A 26117-nucleotide genomic window follows, 5' to 3' on the forward strand; every position below is an offset into this window, starting at 1 on the left:
GCCTTTGTCACTGGGAATGATGTTATGTGAAAAAAAGGTATGGAAATAAATGAAGACCACCCAAATAAGAACAAGAAAAGGCTATTTATTCAGAGCTTGCTATAGCAAGGGAATCGGCTACTATCACTTGCACCTGGAGGAGACTTAAAGGCAGGCAGAGGAGTTGAAAAGCTTTATAGTGGGAAAAAAAGGAGAGGCTTCAGGTCATGCCCTGATCGGAGGCACCTGGCACAGAAGAGCTGAAGGTGGGCTAACTAGAAGCATCCTACGTGACTGGCTAGGTGTGTGTATTTAGCCTTCTCTGGTTACTCCTAAGTTGGAAGTGAGGGCAAATCCTAGGGAAGCTGTCAGTTAAAAATCAAGCCCTGGTCATTTAGTTCCAATAGTTACAGGGGTTACTTTTGGCTTCCTGGACTGGTTATTAGAGATAGTAGTCTTACTTCCTACAAGTCTGACTTGTAGATAGTAAGTTGGGTTCCTAGGCTATCTGCTGCAAATTGGGTGTCAGAACTCTATTTTTATACATGGTCTGGTCATTGTTATATATATTCAGTTTCTCAAAGGATAGTGTTAAGCTTATTCATGTATTTATTTTCTTTTTCCTGACCTTTGAGGATAAATGTGTCACATCTGGCTGGCAGATATTTTCCTGAAATCCTCATTCTTTGTTTTATACTCATTGATTATGTTCTCTAATTACATTTATTACAATTCACTCGTAGCTGACTGATCTCAGTTGGCTGCCATGGCCGAATTCTTATCTAGTGAAGCTTTAAGCCCCTTCCCATGTGCTAGTCACATTGGCCTTGTAGGTAGACTTCTATCAATGGAAGGAGAAAGTTTAGGAATTTAAAGCAAATGAGATACCACAAATTAAAAAAACCACTGAAAGAAATACTACTTCCCCTTTCTCAACACCATACTGAAATTACATTATAAGCACAGATTAAGAAATCATGGTTCCAGCTGTTCACACTTACAGGCCCCTCTGTAGTAAATTAGAAAAAGACATATTCCTAAGTAGAGAGAAAACCATGTAATTTACACATATTTATAACACCAAATTTTTTTTCATTTTGCCTTCCTCTGACTTTTTAGGTTCATTTCATTCATTCAACACACACTGAATGAACACCTACTATGTATTAGTCAGTCACTGCACTAGGCACTGTGGATACAGTGGTAAGCATAAAGAAGACAATGTGTAAATTGTCCAGATGAGTGTTTTTGGTCATTTTAGTGTGTTTTTTTTTTTCCTTCTTTTCTTCTTGTTTGAGTATTTAAGAAGAAATGATTTAGGGATAACTGTTATTCAAAAGCTTTCATTAGAGAAATGCTGTGATGATTCACTTATAGTTTAATTCTTTCTTCTCTCTAAGGCAGAGAGCATATAATCTGGGTCATTATAAAAAATGTTACTTGATTACGGACCAGATAAGGCATGTGTTGTACTAGAGAATTCATTGTATAGAATAAATTTTAACTAAGAAAATAAGCATCATTGCTCTGGTAAGGTACCAGAAAACAGCATCCATATTTTATGTCCTTGACTGTAATGGAAGTTTTACTTGTATACAAATGAATTCTAACCAGAGTTCTTTCACTTTAAGACTTATAAACAGGGCTTCCCTGGTCGCGCAGTGGTTGAGAGTCCGCCTGCCAATGCAGGGGACATGGGTTCGTGCCCTGGTCCGGGAAGATTCCCACATGCCGCGGAGCGGCTGGGCCCGTGAGCCATGGCCGCTGAGCCTGCACGTCCGGAGCCTGTGCTCCACAACGGGGAGGCCACAACAGTGAGAGGCCTGCGTACAGCAAAAAAAAAAAAAAAAGACTTATAAACAGAAAAATTATTTATATGAAACAAATAATACCTTTACATTTTAAGGGTAGCATTCTGTTCTATCGTATCAAAGATGATTTACATAGATTAATAGAAAATTGAGTCTTTAATATATGTACTAGGAATTTTGTGGTAAATACAAAAAATAGATTACATGGCTTTTGATATTCAATGTTTTAATGAAACATTAACCAGCAGATTAGAACATTCCTTTTAAAATGGGTTTGCAACAGAGCCAAGCAATAGAAAGCCAGACTGTAGTAAGCTTGTGTCTCATGATCCTCTTCAAACACTAAAGAAACTCTCCAATCATTTTGCATGATGACTCCTATTCCCTATTTAAAATTTTTTGTCTGGCAGCAATATAAACATCAGCTTCATTCACTCACAATTATAATTTAACTATTACGGCTACTGTAGAAGGTAAGATGAAAGCTGAAAACATAATAATGTTTAACTTACCTCAGTAATCTATGAAATACATTTGGGATTTGTGACTGGATGAAACAGACATTTTCCTCCCCAATCTAATAGTAATAGACCAAATAACACCAGAAAGACATCAGGCGCAGAAAGGCAAGTTTTTCAACAATTCAGTATCATGGGTAATATCATAATCACACTTGGCAAAACTTGCCAAAATTTTGATGCAAAATACTAATTTCTTTGAGATTAAGTTCCAAGTCCAAACAGGAGACAACTTGCTCAAAGAGATGGACCATGAACCAACTCTGAGAACCTGTTTCAGGGCTTCCCTGGTGGCACAGTGGTTAAGAATCTGCATGCCAATGTAGGGGACACGGATTCGAGCCCTGGTCCGGGAAGATCCCGCATGCTGTGGAGCAACTAAACCTGCGTGCCACAACTACTGAGCCTGAGCTCTAGAGCCCGTGAGCCACAACTACTGAGCCCACGTGCCACAACTGCTGAAGCCCATGTGCCTAGAGCCCGTGCTCTGCAACAAGAGAAGCCACTGCAATGAGAAACCCGCGCATTGCAACGAAGAGTAGCCCCTGCTCGCAGCAACTAGAGAAAGCCCATGTGCAGCAATGAAGACCCAACGCAGCCAAAAATAAATTAATTAATGAAAATAAATAAATAAATAAATAATTTTTTAAAGGCCTGTTTGAAAAGAGAAGTTCTTTATATTGATATTTAATCAACCGGCTAATACTATCAGTTCAATTTCTTAGTAGATAGCTCCCAGAATTTATGGGGACTGGTTTGTCCAAAGAGGTAGTGTTCTAAGACTGTTTTAGCATACAGTCTGTTCCCATGTAGCTTCATGGGGAGCATAGAACAGAAAAATAAATATGTATACATACCTTCAGATGTATACATGATCTACAAATACAAATGCTAGAATTTTTTTCCCCCAAAGGAAATAATGATGGTAGGGACCTTTTAGTAACTGGAAACCTTCCAGCTGATGACAATTATTAAAAACTGGACAAAATATATTTTAAAAATCTTTTGGAAAGCATTAAAGATCCAACAAGATGGTGGTAAGTCATCATTATAAGAACAGGGAGAAGATGGAAATCAGAAATGGAGATCTTGCCCAGCGCGGAGAGCCACTTTAGCACTGGGGGCATTTCTTAACAGGGAAGAAATGACTGAGCAGCTGAGCTGTGTGTTTAGCTGTCTCACAAGGTCAGGGGAACAAAAATGGAGTCTAGAATCTTCCAGGAGTGGGAAATCTAGTAAAACACCCCATACTTTAGGCTGAGACCCTTAAGAGCTACAACCTAAGGGTAAAGATGAACCAGAAGTAAAGTAGGTCCTGCAGTACTGATTTGTGTCATTTCATTGGCTTGGAAAACTTCACACCCTGAACTTGGATTGAACTGGTCACAGGTGGCAGAAGCAAATGAAAACCCTCTCTGGAAAAAAAAAGAAATCATCCTACTTTCAGATTATTTCTACACATATTTTCAAATATTAAATCCAGCACATAAAAATAATTAGGGGTATGAAAAGGCAAGAGAATTAGCAGAATAATAGGCAAAAGAAATAATGATAAAGGTCATAGGGTTAGAGTAGTACAGTCAATCTTTTAAGATTATTCTTAATATAATATTGTAAATATGTGGTAGAAAAGAGCTAGAGTCTGTGGGAAGAGGAGTGGTGGAGATGGAGGAAGGAGAGAGCAGTGGGAGAGTTACAAGAATAAGAGTCATTTGATGAACACCGTGTTGGAAAAGGTGAATATTTCCCTAACACCACTAGAGGTTATTGGTTGAGGAAATTCTCCTTTAGTTCTTCTCTTTTTAAAGTAACATTACATTTCAATTGTTCAATCATGCATAATGCTTCCTCCTAGCAGAGCTAAACCACAGCAGCTAATAACAAATGATATTCTAAATAGTAGCTTATGTCAGCTAATGAATGATCTGAATCAAGAACTCTTGATGTGAGATCCTATGATACACTTTCGGAAGTCTATGAATCTCCTGAACTTGCATGTTTTAATGGGGAGAGAGTAAGGGAAATTTTCATTCTCTCATCTTCCAGTTCTTCTTTGCCACCTCCTAAAAAAAGTTAACGACTTCCTGTAACCCACAGCAGAGGTTGCAAACTCAGATACCTTCAGGATATAAGAAATTTTAATATAGCTGGCATGGCTAGGGGTGATGGTAGCAGGAAATGATAAAGTGTATGTTGAGCTGCAGAATATACAGCCAGGCTGAAGGCACTCTATTTCTTTTCAATGTGCTTGCTAAACAGTTTTTGAATACCTTATCTCAAAAAATGTGTCTACTGTTTTAAAATTAAATATAAGTTGGAGGTTAAGATGGTGGTCTTGGTCTGAGATGTTTTCCATAGTTCTAAGTGAGAGCCACCTCTCAATATGGAGGATCAGGAGGGCAGAAAATAGGGAAGAATGGTCCCTGGATGTAGATGGGAAAACTAGATCCATGTCAGGGTACCAGTGACACAGGTCACTGTCAATCCTCAACTGAGGGAAAAAAAGTGCCTTAGTTGGGGCAGGTGCAGAGAAATCTAAGGAACCTTTAATCACAGGACCCCATCTCTTTAAAACAGAAGTGTTTGAATTTCTCCTACTTACCCTTCCTTTCCCCTACTTCCTTCCTAAATAACTGCCTTCTTTAAATTAACTCACCTAGAGCCTAAGTTAAAGAACCAACTTTTATGGAATCTCTACAGTTGCATTATTTAGATACCTAGCTTTAGGGTATGGAATGGAAGTTAGCAATAATGTAACTTCCTTAGAAGACTCTAGTCTGATTCTTATTAATTTTGGTTTGCTTAGACTAGTTTTCAGATAAAACTATTACACAGGGCAAACAAACCTAAATGTTTTATTAATTTCTTCAAAACTCAGACAATATGCAAAATTTTGCACGTGGGTGCAATTTTCTGGAGAGGCTGTCCATAAACGTCATCAGTAATCCATATATATATAAAATGATAGTGTTGTACCCAATGAACTTACCCAATGTTATATGTCAGTTATATCTCAATAAAGCTGGAAAAGGAAAAAAATGCTCCCTAAAAAGTAAATTTATCTCCTAATAACCCTATACTCTTTTTTTAAAATTAATTAATTAATTTATGGCTGTGTTGGGTCTTCACTGCTGTGTGCGGGCTTTCTCTAGATGCGGTGAGCAGGTGCTACTCTTCGTTGTGGTGCGCGGGCTTCTCATTGCGGTGGCTTCTCTTTGTTGCAGAGCATGGGCTCTAGGTGAGCAGGCTTCAGTAGTTGTGGCATATGGGCTTAGTAGTTGTGGCTCGGGGGCTCTAGAGCGCAGGCTCAGTAGTTGTGGCACACGGGCTTAGTTGCTCCACGGCATGTGGGATCTTCCCGGACCAGGGCTCGAACCTGTGTCCGCTGCATTGGCAGGTGGATTCTTAACCACTGCGCCACCAGGGAAGCCCCTATACTTTTTATTAATAACTTAGACATACACAAATAAATGGGGGAAAAAAGTCCTACGCACACATACACACACACACACACACACACACAGACGGTGGTTCTCCCTTGTGCTATTTAGGAATAAAATTTTTATAAGATTAGGGACTCTTTGCATTTTAAAAAATTCATTACTTTAGCACTTAGCTAAGAGAACAGGCTTTTAAATGCTTATAATCTTCCATTACAACATCCCACTATTCTGATTCTCTCCCATTGGAAGTGGGAATCACTGTAGAGGCAGGACACCTAGAGATAGAAAGTACTCATTGCTTGGCAAAACTTACACTAGTTTCCTTGCCTACATAATTGCCCCCAATGTACAAGAAGTACTATGTGCACGTCAATGTATGATGAGGACTATTTGGCTGAAATGAAAAGCAGTATTTGACAAGCTCAAGAACCTTAAACGCTTCACTGAAATCTGTAAGACTGACGTTTATCATTGAATGTTCCTTTGGATTTTAAACTGAGGTTTCTAACAACTGCTTTGAACAGACATATGTTTGAGATACAAAATATGGTAAAAATGTGTTACTTGTGTAATACAGTATTTCCATATTATTCCCCTACTGACCTGGATTTCCTTACCCATCGTACAATGTATTCTAATGTGGAAAGCAAGGCATTTATATATTGCTCACAGTAAGAAAAGTATTATCCTCAAAAGTCACCTTTGTCTAAATGGCAAATGTATTCTCTGTTGGCTTCCAAATCTGGAATTTATTCTAGAACCTGCACGTTAAAATAACATGATGTAGTTACCCAGACTTAAAGAGAAAAACACCATTCTAGGAACAAGTATTTCACTGGACCATAATAGTATAGGTTAGGCAAGAAGAAAGAACTACAGACAGTTATTAGAAGGGCAGCAGGGGAATTCTGGATATAAAAGGGTAGGATACCAGGAATACTATGGAACTCTTCTATTGGAAGACAAGGATGAGAAGGATTCATGCTTCCAGAACACAGAAAGGTACATATCAAATACGTAGAAAAAGCAAGGAAAACTCATTGCTTCATTTAAACAACTTTCTTTAAAATTTCAATTTACTCCTTTGAGTGTGGGTTGGACCTGGTGACTTGCTTCTCATGAAAAGAATACAACAAGAAGTGACAGGATGTCACTTTTGAGACTAAGTTATAACAAACTGTTACTCTCATATTGCTTGCACTCTCTCTGCCCCTTGCTTGCTTGCTCTCATGAAGCAAGTTGTCATGTGTGAGGTGCCCTGTGGAGAAGCCCACATGGTGAGGAACTGAGGGTGTCCTCTGGTAAAGGCCAGCAAGGAACTGAGGCCCTCAGTTCAACAGCCCATAGGAACTGAATCCTTCCAACAACCATGTGCATAAACCTGAAAGGGGAGCCTTTTCCAGTTGAGCCCTGAGATGACTACAGCCCAGACTGTCTTTTTTTTTTTTTTTCCCTGCTCCTTGCAGCTTGCAGGATCTTAGTTCCCTGACCAGGGATTGAACCTGGGCCCTTGGCAGTGAAAGTGCAGAGTCCTAACCACTGGACCGCCAGGAAACTCCCCAGGCTGCATCTTGATTGCAGCCTGTGAGAGACCCTGACCCACAGAATGCAGCTAAGTAGCATCTAGATTCCTGACCCACAGAAACTGTCAGACAGTAAATGTTGCTGTTTTAAGCTACCAAGTTTTATGGTAATTGGTTATATAGCAATAGATAACCAATACAAGGACCTATATTCACAAGGGTACTCAATAATGATAAACAGAATATAACCAACACTTCCCATATCTTATATATATATATATTTTTTTTTTTTTGGTGGCCACAAGGCTTGTGGGATCTTAGTTCCCCAACCAGGGATCGAACCCAGGCCCTTGGCAGTGAAAGCGCAGAGTTCTAACCACCGCACTGCCAGGGAATTCCCTAACTTTAAATGTTATAATGAATCACTCCCTAACACCATACACAAAAATAAGCTCAAAATGGATTAAAGACCTAAATGTAAGGCCAGAAACTATCAATCTCTTAGAGGAAAACATAGGCAGAACACTCTATGACATAAATCACAGCAAGATCCTTTCTGACCCACCTCCTAGAGAAATGGAAATAAAAACAAAAATAAACAAATGGGACCTAATGAAACTTCAAAGCTTTTGCACAGCAAAGGAAACCATAAACAAGACCAAAAGAATGGGAGAAAATATTTGCAAATGAAACAACTGACAAAGGATTAATCTCCAAAATTTACAAGCAGCTCATGCAGCTCAATAACAAAAAAACAAACAACCCAATCCAAAAATGGGCAGAAGACCTAAACAGACATTTCTCCAAAGAAGATATACAGACTGCCAACAAACACATGAAAGAATGCTCAATATCATCAATCATTAGAGAAATGCAAATCAAAACTACAATGAGGTATCATCTCACACCAGTCAGAATGGCCATCATCAAAAAATCTAGAAACAATAAATGCTGGAGAGGGTGTGGAGAAAAGGGAACACTCTTGCACTGCTGGTGGGAATGTGAATTGGTTCAGCCACTATGGAGAACAGTATGGAGGTTCCTTAAAAAACTACAAATAGAACTACCATATGACCCAGCAATCCCACTATTGGGCATATACCCTGAGAAAACCAAAATTCAAAAAGAGTCATGTACCAAAATGTTCATTGCAGCTCTATTTACAATAGCGCAGAGATAGAAACAACCTAAGTGCCCATCATCGGATGAATGGATAAAGAAGATGTGGCACATATATACAATGGAATATTACTCAGCCATAAAAAGAAATGAAATTGAGCTATTTGTAATGAGGTGGATAGACCTAGAGTCTGTCATACAGAGTGAAGTAAGTCAGAAAGAAAAAGACAAATACCGTATGCTAACACATATATATGGAATTTAAGAAGAAAAAAAAATGTCATGAAGAACCTAGGGGTAAGACAGGAATAAAGACACAGACCTACTGGAGAACGGACTTGAGGATATGGGGAGGGGGAAGGGTGAAATGTGACAGGGCGAGAGAGAGTCATGGACATATACACACTAACAAACGTAAGGTAGATAGCTAGTGGGAAGCAGCCGCATGGCACAGGGATATCGGCTTGGTGCTTTGTGACCGCCTGGAGGGGTGGGAAAGGGAGGGTGGGAGGGAGGGAGACGCAAGAGGGAGGAGATATGGGAACATATGTATATGTATGACTGATTCACTTTGTTATAAAGCAGAAATACACACACCATTGTAAAGCAATTATACCCCAATAAAGATGTTAAAAAAAATGTTATAATGAATAACTTCCAGATAAGGAAAAAACAAAATGACAAAGAGGATTTTAAGTGACTTAGAGATGAAGGATGGCAGTGGTGATATCAGATACAAAATTCATAAATCTCTAGTTTCTTAGGTATCAAAACACAAGTCAAGGGGCTTCCCTGGTGGCACAGTGGTTGAGAGTCCGCCTGCCGATGCAGGGGACGCGGGTTTGTGCTCCGGTCCGGGAAGATCCCACGTGCCGCGGAGCGGCTGGGCCTGTGAGCCATGGCCGCTGAGCCTGCGCATCCGGAGCCTGTGCTCCGCAACGGGAGAGGCCACAACAGTGAGAGGCCCGCCCACAGTAAAAACAAAACAAAACAAAACAAAAACAAAAACAAAAAACACAAGTCAAGAATAGCTTTCTGTCTCTTCCTTGTTCCCACTGAATTTTTCATGAACATTGGGCTGCCGGGAATGTATATACTGTTTAGGAAAAGAAAAACACAAAACATTTTTTTTTAGAAATAAATGTATAATGATATATAAATGTGAGAGATGTTGTTAGTCATAATAACTGATGTTCCAGACATTGTGCTAAGCACATTATGTGTATTATCTTATTTAATCATCACACCCTATGGAGTAGGGTTATTTTACAGATGAGGAACCAGAAAATTGGAAAGATTAAGTAATAAAAGTTATACAGCTAGTAAGTGGCATAATTAGAACTTAACCAAGCTCATTTGACCCCAGGGCTATTTACCATTATGAAAAGCTGCCTCCACTAAAAAAACAACCAAAACCCACAAAACTTAGTATCTATACATGGACTGCTTATGAAAACAGGCCAGTGACAACAGGTTATACGTGTAATTTTATCCTCTTTGCAAAGCGCTCATAAAAAGGATATAACCTTACCCATAACATTCTTAGATAAAGGGTAGTAAAGGCTCTGAAACACTTCAAAAATTGTAGCTAAGAGTTATCTAGCACTAACTATGGACCACATAGTTGTCCTTATTATTTTACATATTTTATTACATCTTCATAGCATTCCTATGATACAGGTAATATTATAATCCCTATTTTACAGATAAGGAAAGTAATCATTCTTATGGTTAAGTAATTTGCCCAAGGTCACACAAGCACTACGTGGTAGAGTCAGTATTTGAACACAGGCAGTCTGGCTCCAGGGTCTGTTGTCTAAACTAGTGCATTTTACTGCCTCAAAAAACCAAAAGTTAAAAGGGTTTTCAGAATTAATGAAAAAACTGTCCATTTGGATATCTAACTAAATTACGGATCTAAGCACCATACTCACAGCCCAAGTCTTTACGATTTGTGATGCAAAACACCTTGAAACAAGTTAATCTAAAAGTTAGTTAAAAGATGGTTAACCTTTTAAATAATGATAAAATATGAATAAATAAAACAACTGAAAATGTTCAAAGTGAAAAGTTCTATTCAACAAAGCATCTGTCCATGGAAAGAACTTTCTAACATGTTAAGAACTTACTACTGGATAAGGGAGTGTGCAGATGAAAAGCTATTTATTTTCATATTCTAGCTCTTTGGTGTGTTTATGTTCATAATCAGTTTTCAGGCAGTATCTCTCATACTTAAAATATACTGAAATTATTCCTGTTTATCTCTCTGCTTCCTATCTCTAGTTGCTATACTGACTTTCATATCCCGATCAGGGCAGCACTGAAGTTCATGTATACCCTTCATCCGATTTACAAGTCTGTCCACAATCCAACTTTTAGGTGCTTTTTGTTGTTGTTCTAACAGTTGTACCATTAAACAACCTTCATTTCATGTCAACCTTTATAACAGCATTTCTTTTTTCCTTTTTCTTGGGGATGGGGGGAAGTATGTGTTACAGACCATTTTGAGAACCTGTTATAGGAAGAAGTACATATATGCATATAGAATGGTGTTTGTATGTAATATTAAGGAGTTTAGAACCCGCCTCCCTAAAGCTCACCTGTTTAATTCAGGTTAAAAATCTTGCTGTATACTTATTGTGTTTACAACATAGTAGACTTAAGGAATACAAATACAACATAACAGAAGACGTGAATTACGTCTTCTGGTATCCATATACCAATCAAAAATCAGAGGGTTTTATGTCTAAAGTATAAAATTCATAGCCAAAAGAAAAAAAAAAAGAAGCATGCCTAACTATTTAGGATAAAGATAACATTTGATAATGTTTTCAGGAAAAACATGGAAGGAAGAAAATGAGAAAACAAATCATCCTTTTCTTCTAAGTGGAATGACCATGACTATACAGGAGTTGGAAAAAGAGGATTCAAGGAACTACTCACTTTATGTAAAATATTTCATCTATCAACAGTGGTTTGTACTTGTGCTATAGAGTACCATGCTGATAAGAAATCCAAATGAAAAATCCTTTACAAATTCAAAAACTATATAAATATGAGTATGTACTTTCAAATAAGTATCATAAAACTCTCTTCCATTCTTGAGTTGCAAATACATCTTAATTTTGTTGTCACCTTAAATAACACTGTCCTTTGAAGGACAGTGCCATTTTTAAAGAGATTTAAAAGAATCTATTACAAAAAGATTAATCTCAAATTCCTCTGAAAGTATCTGCTGTGGATAAAAGCCTGTCTATTTTCAGAACACTGGTCTGGACTTTGGCCCTTAACCTTGCACATGTAGTCAAAAGTCCTATAAAACTGTCAACATGGCCTGCCATCTGCATCAAGGGTCATTTCTACACTTGAAATTATGTGTTATAACATGCAAACTAAAAACTTAAAAAACTAAGACATAAGGAATGTTGCTATCCTTTAGCAGCACCTGATTACTGAAAAATTTCAATACAAATTCATTGCAGAAATTTTAGAAAATGAAGAAAATGATGATGATGAACAACAATAACAGGAAGGGTGCTACATATCTCCTCGTTTGTTTTGCCTGAGCTAATCATTTGTCATATACATTATTTTACTTAATCTTAACAACTCTACGAGATAGATTTATTGTAAAAAATAAAAAAAGACCTATTTTTATCACAATCTTATAGACAAGGAATTTAAGACTATGAATGTTACATGTATTCACATAGCTAGTAGGCGACAGAGTCAGGAATTAAACTCAGATCTGATTTCAGAACCAGAGCTCTCATTCACTAACATATATTGCCCAATAAAGAAAAGTAAAATCATCTGTAATCCCACCAGCCAGATACAACCACTGCTAACGTGATCATTATCTCACCAATGCTACTTTCTCCTCTGACACCCAAACAATCCCAATTCTCTCCCTCTTCAGGCAACCGATGTTAGTTTGGGGTATTCTTCTGGTCATTTTCCCCTTTGAATGTGTACTCATGTATCTATACAAATATATACTTAATTTGTTAAATTATATAAGTAACATCATGTTATACGTAACGTTGCTGTGATAGGAAATTGAGGCACAGAGACGTTACATGACATGCTTATTAAGATCACAGAACTAGTTAGGGGAAAATCATAATTGAAACACAATAAGACACATTTAATTAAAAATGACCCTAAAACTTTACACCTTGTTTTTCCTGATTGTTTAGAAAAACTTTAAAATCTTGTGTTATACACCTCAGGATCATCACTATAATAATAACAGAATTAGATAACATTTATAAGCATTTACTATAAGACAAGCATTGTGCTAAGTGCTCTAGATTTATTAATCTAAGGTTACCATTTCCATTTTTACAACTGAGGAAACAGGCTTAGACAGGTTAAGTGACTTGCCTAAAATCACACAGCTAATAACTAATGCTGTAGGTAGAAAAGTCAGAGTGTAGGGTGAGCATGTTCCTTTATTTTGGGAATTGTTTTATTGAAATCACTGATATCAGTTGGTTACCCTAAAAAGAGAATACAGCCCTGTCTCATATGAAAAAACTGAATTTTCTACTTTTTAATTTAAGGGTCAGTCAAGGGGTGCTTATAGAATTTACACAGCAATAGAATTAGGGACAATGTATTTCTGGACTATACTGTGTCCACTTCAAGAGTTCAACAATAAATCCTGCTTGTGACCTTCCACAAATCACTTAAATTCTCTAGGCCTAATTTCCCCACTGTAAGACGATTATCAAACACAATTCACTTGACCTCGCCTACTCTGGTAGTTCAGTTATATAACATCATCAATCATCTCCATGGTTCAGCTGCAGAACCAAAACATACTGTTAACTTGTAACTTTTCCTCAGGTTTTCTGCGTATAACAAATCTGATTTGAGGAAGAGTAAAACAAATTAAGTATTCTAGAATCTAATGCTATGTAGACTGAATCCTTCAGTTTATTAGACAAATATTCTGGATCAACAGCTACATCCCATTGCAGCTTTCCCTAAACTTTGCAGACCAAATATCAACAACTTGCTCTGGTTTGATCCACAGTTTCCTTTTTCTTGTAGGACAACACTGAAAACTAGTCATGGGTACACAGATACCATGTACAAAAAGACAGATCAGGAAAAATATATGTCAATTTCTCAGGCACAAAAGCTTTATTCTTCCCACCTAAAATACAGGTAGCAAAAGGTTTAAGTTAAGATAATAAGGAAACATCCCCAATTACTCCTCAGAAGTCAACAGCAGAATGAACCCTATAGGTTTGTAAGCAGCCTCCAGCAGCCCTGTAACCCAGTTGGTTCTCCAAGTGTGGTACCTCAACCAGCAGCTTCACCATTAACTGAGAGTTTGTTAGAGAACTGAATTCTCAACCCACCCAGGCTTACTGAATCAGAAATTCTGGGGGTGGGTCTTGCAATCTGTATTTGAACAAGTCCTCCAGGTAATTCTCGAAGCATGCTAAAATTTGAGAACTATTGCTCGTTTAACCTTTAGCTTAGGACTGTTGCCTCTGTCTGATATACTATTTTCCTAAATCTGCATGTGATAATGAATAAAGCAGGTGGACAGGAAGATTTCAGATCACTAGCTTTAACTGCACTATTATGCATGAGTATACAATAAAATATGATCATTATTTGGTTAATATATCCTATGCAAGAGAAATTCAAAGAGGATGGATTATTTGTTGCTTTATGAGTCTACTAAATTCATTTGTTTATTGTTAATTTTTGGTACTATGTAGAAGATAATAGCTTCAACCCTCAAGTCACTAATCTTATCTCAGTAGAAACTTATTTCCACAGAGCTTAATAACTTTACTATAAAAGAACAAATCATTAAGAAGTTTCTGTGCCTTAAATCTATTTCAGATAAGAAAAGGAGAGACTGCAGTGTATGGCAATTAACATTTTGGCAATATGTTTTAGTTTCTTCCAGGTTTTCTGAAAATCTTAACTGAGGTTTAGTTTGGTTCAATTCCAATTCAGCAAAGATTCCTGCTTGTGGAAAATATACGTAAGTAATAACACGGACAAGATTTTTCACAGTGATTCAGCACTGGCAATCTAACCAACAGCAGCTACCTTGCTTCTTGACAATAACAAAAGCTAGATTAGATTAGGGATGTCAGATGGGCAATCAGGAAGTAAGATTAGTCTCCCTACAATCATTCTGATTTGCAAATCTGGAAAAGAAAAGGCCTCTGATAGGTTTCTCTTCCAAAACTCAATGCAGGAATAGAGAATTAGTGCATTTATTTATTTTACTTTATTACACTAAAATTTGCGTAAGGAAATGCAGAGCATAATATTCCATTGCCCAAGAAATGTGACAGTACCTCAAAACATGAAAAAATTTTGTTCCTTTTAGAAATAGAAAAGCTATTCCTAACACATATCTGCGATTGATTTAAATTGAATAGTCATTTACAACAGTGGATGAAGCCCAAGTTTCCGCAACCTGCAAGCGAAATCCCCTAGGTCTTTCAATATTCAAAACTGATTCATAGAATCAAATGTCTCTAATTAGGTTTGGCTCAAGTTTTTGCCTACTGTCTTTTTTTAAAACATGTCTTATTTGGCTTCAGAGGTATAGTATCCTGCTATTTCAGATTACAGCTACTGATAACTTCCCTAGAACTAGAAATCACCTTATTCTGCTGATCTGTAATGCTGTAAATATGTAGTAGTTGCATCCACTGTGCAATTTTAATGAGCAGGAATAAACAAAAGACCTAAAACCAAGTCTTGTAAAGTTTTTTACTGAAGCTCTGATCTGTATACTCAACTAGAGCTGTGAACATTTCTGACACAGCTCTACAGACTCACTGTAGAGTGAGTGTAAAGGATGTTGCCAGGCAACTCGTCTAAGTTTGGAAGAATCTAAGCCTTGATAATGAGTCTGTCTCAGGTTTGCTCCCACACAAGAAGGGTTTTAGTGAACTCCCACATGTGCTTACAGGCCATTCATGAGAAGAGGTATTTCTAACAGTGAGCGTCCAGGAGTCCAAATCAGGAACCTATAATGTTTCTTTTTTAATTCAAGTATAATGTTTCCAACATCACAACTATTTTCTGTAACTGTCCAGAAAACCAACAGGGATTAGGCAAAAAAGGTCATATGCAAAGGGCCAGTGTTGAATGAACATTTTTATTCACACTTGAACGTTCCTGACTGCACATGGCCAAAGCAAAATTTCAAGTATCTCAGATCACAAAAATCACCCTGAAAACGTATCTACTGAATTATTTTAATTCTTTTGAAAATTATCTTTGAAGCTGTTTTCAATACTTACATAATTATATCAATAATCAAAAAGGATGTTCAGTAAAAACAGTGCTCTAGTGAGGAGAATATGCAATCACAGTTGCAAAAGAGGTAGCGGCTATGTGTTTATGAATAATATACGTGCAAAACACTGCTCCGCTTGATGGGCCTGATCCAAACCTCCCTCTTTCAAAGCAGATACTTTGCATGCATGCTTACCAGGGCAGTATGCATCCACGTCCAGTTTCTGAGCTGAAGTGAGGGTTGGTGAGCCAAGCTCGGATTCTGGAATTCGTGGGCTCTCAACAAACTTTGCCTTCCTCAGAGGGGCTAAGGACAAAAGAGAGACAGAGAGAGAGAGCGAGAGAAAAAAAAAGAGAGAGAGGAAAATAGAAAGGAAGGAAGAAAGAAAAAGGAAAGAGAAACAGAGGGAAAGAGAAAGGAAAGAGAAACATAGAGGGGTCATGAGTAAGGGGAACAGCAGGCAACAGATGGAAGCACTTAAATGAACGACACACTCTGTCAGACTCAGATCAGGTTACCCTATTTTTTTTGTGCCAGAAAAAAAATTAACTGCATTCTACATAGAGGAGATGGGTCTTGTTAAAAAGTCACTGCACACTGGAAAAGCTAAAATCTAATAATCAAAACTATAAGCATAAGTTGTAACTGTCTATCACCTTTAGCTATTTTCTCTCTCCTTATAAAGCAAGAGTTTTCTTATTTTGTCTTCCTTTGCCGTTAAATACAGGTATTGACTGAGTAAAGTATAGGACTAAGTTTTAAGATTTTGTTTATAATAATTGTAATCAAAAGTCTTCTTTATCTAGAAATAACTATTATATAATACTGGGTTGTGATAAATACCTTAAGTAAGATTAATCTATTGATATTTAGCTTAACAAGGAAATCAATTATCTAACCGCTCAGCTGTTAGGTAAGAAGTCAAAACTGCTAGTGGACTAAAATATTAACTAGGCCAAGCCAGTTTACAACTGGATGCTAAAGATAAAGAGATGTGATTTAGTTACAAATATAATCATGAGGTCTATGGAACAGTAATATTGCATGCCATGGAAAACATTCATTCTTGTAAGAAATGAATGAACGAAAAAGTATAATTCATGAATTGAAAGTTTTCATATTGAAAGCTCATATAAATTTTATTTAATGGTTTTAGGGGGAAAGTTAAGGAACATTATTGATATACATTTAAATAATCAGTTAAATATATTAAAAGTTATAATTATGAAGATTGCTTTGGTACTTTTAAACTGAGTTCTATTAAATAAACTGTAATAGGGTGAAAGTGCTTAGCATAATACTGGTGCAAAAGTAACGGTTGAATCTGAAATTGACTTATATGCATTACACATAACTATAGGTGTCCCAGACATGTGAGTGCTTAAGATCACATTACTTTTTTCAAAAGTTTCTGCATGTTCTTCAAAATCCTCATCCATTACTGATTCACAGGGGGATTTTAAGTTATTCCTAAAACACCCTGTAAAAAGTAATATAAAACTTTGTCATTACAATGACCAGAATTCTCCTCTATTTTCTTTGGAGAACAAAAATATAAAGTTTTTAAAAAATAGAAAATATTTTTGATATGTGCCAATACTCAAAACCTGCAGTCAACTAAACCACACTTTAAATCTTAAGGTATGTATGTATATTTTAAGTGTATGTTAAAAAAAACAAATTAAAGCCTTACTGTCTCCATGGCAACAAAGGCTAAGGGTGCTAACAGTATGGTTCTCTGCCAAAAGCAAGCTCTGGAATAGCAGAACCCCCACCTCTGATGAGAGGTAAAACTTGAGCCTATTTTTAAAAATCACTATCACAAACGAAGATCTCAAATGATTTATACGCAAATCTGCAGGCTACTTATAGCCAATATTAGAATCTTGTTCACTCTAATCTCACCAATTCGAAAATAATGAAACATTTTATTTATCCAATATTGCTTTGTATAGGAGAAATTATTATAATCTAATTCTTAAATCTCTTAAGTCCTTTACTAGAATTTTATTATTCTATTTTATCATGGCAGTAGAATAATTATTTTACCTGCTGAGTTCTGACAAAGACAGCCCTGGTCCCTGTTCAAGGGACTCTATACATCTAAAAATCTTAATAACAATTTCTATAATGAAATTTGGGGCTAGTAGACAGACAGAAATCAGCAACTTAGGGTAGATATGTAAGAAAGAAATTGAAAGATGGCAGGAGAAATTGAGGGAGGTATGAAGAACGTATTAAGAATTATGAGATGGAGTCAAGGGGGAAAATCAGGATCCTAGACATCTGTGAAACTCAACACCATGCAGACTTCTCTCTTTTCCCTTCTCAGGGAATCCCAACTGTTACCTTTATAGCTCATACTGGACATTTAATTCTGTTTTTCTACCTTCATCTCTAACTGTGATCCATGGGACACTGTATTGAATGAATTTTCATTATTCTATAAGGTAGAAAATAATGTCACTCTCAGTCAAATTACAGAAAACTAGTGTTACCTGTAAGTCAATCACACAGAGGAGGTACAATCACAGGCATGACAGATTGTCCAATAGTCTTAACACTACTTGGTGGAGAACATAACAGGTCAACATGGAAGATGGGACACAGTATTTCATTTGGAAGCCTAGAATTCCAATATATTTTATTGTAAAATAAATGGTATACAAGATTAATCAGATGGGTAAAAGAAATCTTTGTCAAAAGGGTTTACCAGATAGTTTTTTTAAAAAGTGGTTGAAATGAGATGGGTAGGGGACTCTAAAACCAAACCAGGTATTTTATTATGATATGAGAGATAACAGGAAACTACTACCAACAATGGGAATATGATTCTTATGCTGTAAGAGACTTGAGTTTGGGAATCTGGCAGAGTTGAGAGGAGGATGCATACTGGTTAAGAATATGGGTTTAGTCATTTCAAAGATTGAGGTTGTAGCTCTAGTACGTATAAGTAATAAGAAACTGGGCAAGTTAGTTAACGTTACTAAGGCTCAGTTTTCTCAAAAAGTCACAGGATTATTATGAGGCTTAAATAATTCCAAGCATGTAAAGTACTTAGCATAGTGCTTGGATATGATGATATAGTTCATCTAGGAGTTTATTAAGACATGGAGCAGGGAGGGCAATGGCTATGGAAAACAAAGTAAGCATGGGGTTCCAAGACATAGCATGGAGAGGCAGTATAACACGGTAATATAGTAACGAGGGGTTGGATAAGACAGGAATGAAGTGTCTGAGCCCTAAAACCAGAAAGCCTAAGTTAGCTCCCATCTCTTCCACTTTTTCCTAGCTGTGAGAATTTTTCTGTGCCTAAGTTTCTTCATCAGTTACTTGGAGCTAATAACAGCAGCTACACCATGGGGGAGTTGTTAAGGATTACACTAATTAATTCAAATAAAATGCTCAGAACAGCGCCTAGAACAGAATCACTCCTCTATAAATGTTAGCTGTTTTTATCATTGTTTCTGCTGTTGTTGTCATCATTATCACCGTCACAGATGCAGCACTATTTGGAAAGTCTGAATGTGTGTGTGAGAGGGGTAAAACAAAGACCTTTAAGATGGCATGGCGGAATGACAAAAATGGTGATATTACCAATTTTGTTTTTAAAATTGAGAAGGGAATAATGTTGAAGAAAACATGTTATACCTTAGAAGGTGGTAGAATACCCAAATCAAAGTGGTCTAGGTTAGACAATGAGAAATATGTGGGTACATAAAGAAAGTTAAACACTATGATTTAGACCACTGGTTCTCAAACTGTGGTGCCTGGACCAGCAGCATAGCATCATCTGGGAGTTGGTTAAAAATGCAGATGATCAGACCCCATGTCAAATCAGCTGATGATCAGAAACTCAAGAGGGTACAGTCCCAGCAATCTGTGCTTAGCAAGCCCTCCAAGTGATTCTGAAGCACACTGAAGTTTGTAGACACTGAATTAGAGAAAGAGAGATCTATAAATACCTCATGAAAACAGATCATTAAAAGGCCTTTTCTAAGAAAAAAGTTGAAAGAAAACAGAAATCAAGGCCTCATCTCTGAAAGAATTAACGTCTATCGTGAAAGTTAGGATTTCTTCTCAGTCACTCTTTTAGCAATATAACTCTTGTGTTATGGTTTTTTTTTTTTAAACAGTTCCAAGTAATAAAGTATCCATTATTTGGGCCTATTGTGAAGAGAGACCAAATATGTCTGTACTCACTGATTCTTACCAAGATCATTGAGGGTGGAGGACAGGGTAATAAGAGCACTCAGATATATCACAAAGAAATGTTAATGGTGAAAGAGAAAATCCACCTATGGAGATCCTCTGTAAACTGAGATGCTATAGATGATGCTGAACCACACCTAATTCAAGCAATTACAAAGGCATTAAAATATAAATTTTAATAACTATTGAAATATTTGTCTTTGATAAAAGTTTCATAGCAAAGGGGAATTTTTAGGGTTAAACTGTCACAAGACTCAGATACTCATGGAAGAATGGTATGGAGGCAGATAAAATAAAGCAAGGACCAGGAAAATGAGAACTGAAGGATAAATATAAAGATGTGCAGAACAAAAAGTACCAAGAAAGTACTTTCACAAAGTTGGTTTTGAGATTAAAAGCATATTCAGTAAGCTTCATCTAAAAACAAATTCACTGTCAAATGAATATGGTATCTACTAAATGTGAAAGAAGGGTAAAATGATTTTAGCTATAGGCAAGAAAAAGAAATACAAGGCACCCAAGTTAGAAAGGAAGAAGTAAAATTATCTTTGTTCGCAGATGACACAATCTCAAATGTAGAAAATCCTAAAGATTCCACTAATAAATGAACTCAGCAAAGTTGTAGGATACAAAATCAATACACAAAAATACACTAACAATGAACAATCTGAAAAAGAAATTAAGAAAACAATTCAATTTAAAATAACAAAAAGAATACTTAGGAATAAATTTAATCAAGGAAGCTAAAGACTTGGAACACTGAAACTACAAAATGTTGCTGAAAGAAATTAAAGCCACAAATAAATGGAAGGATAACCCTTGTTCACGAATTGGAAGACTTAATATTGTTAAGATGGCAATACTACCCAAAGTGATCCATAGATTCAATGCAATTCGTATCAAAATCCCAATGACACTTTTTGCATAAATAGAAAAACCCATCCTAAAATTCATATGGGTCTCAAGGAACCCTGAATAGCCAGAATAATCTTAAAAAGAATGATGTTGGAGATCTTAAACTTCATGATTTCAAAACTTACTATAAAGCTACAGAATTAAAACAGTGTGGTACTGGCATAAGGACAGACATATAGACAGTGGAACAGAATAGAGATTCCAGAAATAAAACCTATGGTCAAATGATTTGACAAATGTACCAAGACCGTTTAATGAGGAAAGGATAGTCTTTTCAATAAATGTCGTTGGGAAACTTGGATATGTGTATGCAAAAGAATGAAGTTGGACCTTTATCTTATACCATATACAAAAATTAACTCAAAATGGGTCAAAAACCTGAATGTAAATTAAAGTTATAAAATCCTTGGAAGAAAACATAGGAGAAAAAGATCTGAACTATAGAATTGTTAACAAAGTAGAGAGAAACAGTGGAAAATCTATCTGGAAAGAGAAAACTGTATTTTTAAAAGTTTTTAACAGAGCTTTCATAGGCAGAATCTTAGGACATTCACAAAATTTTCATTCCTAAACGTTTATTAGAAAATAAACCTTTCAGTAACAATGGATTTCCTGGAGTGGGGGTGGGAAAAAGGGGTAAAAGGAAAGAGATTATTTGAGAAATTCTTTATTTCCTCCTTCTTAACCCCCAATCTATGGTGAGTTTAAAATCGGGAAATAGGTGGTAACAGCATCCTTCCAATTTATCTAATATCCTGATTGCTTGTCATAATTGTGCTTAAACGGTGACATAAACCACACCTTGAAGAAAGAAAGAATGCCAGGGAGCTTTTCTTTTTTAGTTATGCACCAATAAACAAATGAATCCCCCAAAATAGAGGGAACAAAAACTAAAAAAAACTGAGAAAGAAAAACCAATAGAATTTGACAATTTGACACATGCTAGATGTAAGTGAAACACAGATAAAGAGAAAACTATAATTCATATAGTTCCCCATTTTTTGCAAGGAGAAAGTATCCATCTAAAGAAAAGAAAAAACATATAAAACAAATGAACACCCTCAGATGCAACCCAGAAAGAGGAAATTAAAACGTGACACGACAGTCTTTATCAAATAATGGCTAGTCTACTACAGAAAGAGTTTCCGACTCATTATAATGAAAAATAAAACTTTGCTGCTCTAACCAATGACAAAATTAACATAAAGCTGGCAAAGTATTTTGCTGGTTCTCTTTTCTTCTATAAAAGTATTAAAAAATGAAGTATATGTTTTACACATTTCTCTTTACCCTGCTTCTTCCCCAAATACCATGTGTTACCTTCTTTAGTCTCCCCACTTTCCAGACTCTAAGCTACAAATGAAAATTGTTGCATGTTGTTTTACACCCATACTATGCAGTGAAGTATCAAATAATTAGAATGCATTTATTTTAAATCTAAATATATATTAGTATAGCTAGAAATACAATATGCATATTTATTCTTGACAACAGACTATTAGAGATCTGATGTCTTTGAAACCTATACAAATATAAGTGAAATATGAAATGTGTGCAGTGTGGCAAAGTCAACTATGTTTACCAATACAAATATCAGTTAGTGTGTGGTCACTAGTTATCCCTGGATAACTAGTGGGTGGGCTCGCCTGTGAACATTTCCTATCTCCGCTGATCACAGTGAACAGCTTTATAAAGAAGGAATCCAGAATTCATTTTATTTGAGCAAAAAAGCAACATTGCATAGTTTTACCATTTCCAAAACTAACAGCAACTACATCTACTTTTTTTTTTAATTGAAAGGTAGCTGATCAGCATCAACTTACAGCATTATGGTCCCAATGAAAGTAAGGACTGAAAAGAAGGTCCCACTTGAACATAACACAAAGAATACAGAAGCTATCCAAGTACAGAGAAATTTAGCAATTTGAATAACAAAATAAGTTCTTTTAAAGTACCTATCACCTAAAAACTTTAACACTAACTTCCTAATAATGAAAACAAAACAAAAAACTCTGAAGAAACAAAACCCAAATAACTGAAATGACATTAATAATTTTAAATTTATAAAGAATTCAATAAAGTATGGAACAACTATTCACTAACAGTGACACAGCAAACTGCTACAAATAACAGTAAATGGAACTTGAGATAGTACATTGGTATATTTATTTATTTACAAGTAACAACTTCAAAGCAATAGGATGCCTCAAATACATTCATAAAGCTGTCTATCCACCAAAATATAGAGGTTGCGAGATCAGTGCTAAATTTTTTTTAGTACTTTCTTCTTCAGAAGTTATAGCTGTGAGGCATAAATTTATATATAAACACATATAGCTGAAAACTCTAACATGAATCTAATTTCTTCCTATTTAATTTTTTCATCTTTAAGGTACCCCTTACTTAAATAATCTTGTAAAAAAAATACAACATAACAAAGGTACCTCCTCTACTAGAGATGCTAATAGGTAATAAAAATGGAGGCATCAGAATACATTTTAGGGATTATCATAATCATTTGACAGGATTAGGATACTTCACTAACATGAAAATTCATATTTGCTCAAAACGTAAATTTAATCCTAAATGAAAGTTTTACATATAAATACTGATACTTTTAAAGTGAGAATTCTTTTTGTTAAAAAACTGCATACAACCATTTGTAAACCAATTCCATACAAAAAATTCCATAAGAGCTCTTCCATTCAATTCAATAAATGCTATTGTGTTCCTACCATGTGCAAAGCACAGTACTAGACACTTCAGGGGATTCAAACATGATTAAGGCAGTCTCTGACCTGAAGGAATGCAACAATGGGATAAGACAGAACAAGAACAGCTATGATAAGAAGCAGAGAAAGTGCCATGAAAAAAGTACAAAACAGAAGCTATAGGGTTTAAAGAAGAGAAAAATGGGTTTAAAGAAGAGAAAAATCTTCCTCAACTTATGATGGGGTTACATCTTGATAAACTCACTGTAAGCTGAAAATATCCAAAGTTGTAAATGCATTTAATACACCTAACCTACCAAACATCATAACTTAGCCTAGCCTACCTTGAATTTGCTCAGAACACTTACATTAGCATACAGCTGGGCAAAATCATCTAACACAAAGCCTATTTTATAATACCGTGTTGAGTACCTCATGTATTTATTGAATACCATACTGAAAGTGAAAAGCAGAATGGATGTTTGAGTAGAGAATGGTCCTAAGTGCACCAGTAGTTTACCCTCATGATTGCCTGGCTACTGGGAGCTTTGGCTGCTGCTGCCCAGCGTGGCAAAAGCATATCATACTACATATTGCTAGCCCAAGAAAATATCAAAATTCAACGTTCAGGGTATGGTTTCTATTAAATGTATATTGCTTTTGCATCATTATAAAGCTGAAAAATCTTAAATAAAACCATCATAAATCAGGGGAGCATCTCTACTTCAGAATGTCTCCCAATTCAGTATGAAGTTTAATAAATATAATTAATTTTCTTAAAATCAAAATTACAAGGTTAATTTAAGAAGCTAATTTTGAGAGAATTACTAATCTTGCTATCACCTTTTTTAAAGTTTCAATGAAGAGTTTTATGGTTACAATAGTTGAAAAGGTACTAGGGGAAAAAATGCTCAGCATGTGTTTTTAAAAAGTTGAAAAAGAACAAACTAAACCTAAAATCAAGCAGAGAAAGGAAATAATAAAGATTAGAGCAGAAGCATTAAATAGTAAATAAAAAAACTGAGGATTGAGGACGGTAATGAAATCAGAATTTAATTCTTTGAAAAGATGAACAAAATGAAAAAGTCTTTAAAAATGGGCAGAAGAACTGAATAGACATTTTTCCAAAGAGGAAATGCAGATGGCCAACAGACACATGAAAAAGATGCTCAACACTGCTAATCATCAGGGAAATGTAAATCAGAACCATAAAGAGGTATCACCTCGTACCTGTCAGAATGGCTATCAACAAAAAGAACACAAATAGGGCTTCCCTGGTGGCGCAGTGGTTGAGAGTCCGCCTGCCGATGCAGGGGGTGCAGGTTCGTGCCCTGGTCCGGGAGGATCCCACGTGCCGCAGAGCGGCTGGGCCCGTGAGCCATGGCTGCTGAGCCTGCGCGTCCGGAGCGTGTGCTCCACAACGGGAGAGGCCACAGCAGTGAGAGGCCCGCGTACCGCAAAAAAAAAAAAAAAAAAAAAAAAAAGAACACAAATAACAAATGTTGGTGAGGATGTGGAGAAAAGGGAACCTTTGTACACTGTTGGTAGGAATGTAAATTGGTGCAGCCACTGTCAAAAACAGTATGGAGATTTCTCAAAAAACTAAAAATAGAACTACCATATGCCCCAGCGACTTACTCCTAGGTATATATCAAAAAAACCCCGAAAAAACTAATTTGAAAAGATACATGCATCCCAATGGTCCTAGCAGCATTATTTACAATTGCCAAGATATGGAAGCAAACTATATATCCATTGACAGATGAATGGATAAGGATGTGGCGCAGGCGCGCGCGCGCACACACACACACACACACACACACACACACACCCCAGAATACTACTCAGCCGTAAAAAAGAATGAAATTTTGCCACTAGCAGCAACATGGATAGACTTGGAGGGCAATATGCTAAGTGATATAAGTCAGAGAGAGAAAGAAAAATACTGCATGATATCACTTATATGCGGAATCTAAAAAATACAACAAACTAGTGAATATAATGAAAAAGAAGCAGACTCACAAATATAGAGAACTACTGGTTACCAGTGGGGAGAGGGAAGGAGGGAGGGGCAAAAAAGGGGTAGGGGACTAAGAAGTACAAACTATTAGGTATAAAATAAGCTACAAGGGTATATTGTACAAGACAGGGAATACAGCCATTATTTTATAATAACTATAAATGGAGTATAACCTTTAAAAATCGTGAATTACTCTATTATATACCTGTTAACTTATATAATATTGTACAGCAACTATACTTCAAAAAACAAACAAAAAAGATGCACTGTATTTTAAAGTTACATACAATTTTCAGATTTTACAAAAATAAAAGGATTTATACCTAAAAAAAATTTTTTTTAAATCTTAAACCAGACTGACCAAGAAAATACAGCAAAGACACAAATTACCAAAACTTACGAATGAAAGAGAGGACATTGCTATCAACTCTACAGAAATGAAACAGATTATAAGAGAATGTTATGAACAACTTTGTGCCAAGAAATTAGACGGTTTAGATGAAATGGACAAATTCCTGACACAAATGATCAAAATTAATGCATTAAAAAATGGAAAATCTGAATAGACTATTACATGT

The 26117-nt window shown here is 36.1% G+C and overlaps 1 protein-coding gene across 9 annotated transcripts in view; it reads right to left on the bottom strand.

Annotated features, from left to right (window-relative positions):
- Positions 1-26117, bottom strand: part of TANC2 (tetratricopeptide repeat, ankyrin repeat and coiled-coil containing 2) — a 357408-nt gene that overhangs the window by 167508 nt on the left and 163783 nt on the right. For 6 of the 9 annotated variants that reach the window (XM_049701636.1, XM_049701638.1, XM_033438920.2 and 3 more), the window contains one exon: positions 15877-15987. The exons of the other annotated variants lie outside the window; for them this stretch is intronic. In XM_049701636.1, the coding sequence (XP_049557593.1) occupies positions 15877-15987 (111 nt within the window). The remainder of the gene's footprint in view (positions 1-15876; positions 15988-26117) is intronic. 9 annotated transcript variants of the gene reach the window in all.

Source organism: Orcinus orca, chromosome 19 (genome assembly GCF_937001465.1).
Source record: "Orcinus orca chromosome 19, mOrcOrc1.1, whole genome shotgun sequence".
NCBI classification, from domain to species: Eukaryota; Metazoa; Chordata; class Mammalia; order Artiodactyla; family Delphinidae; genus Orcinus; species Orcinus orca.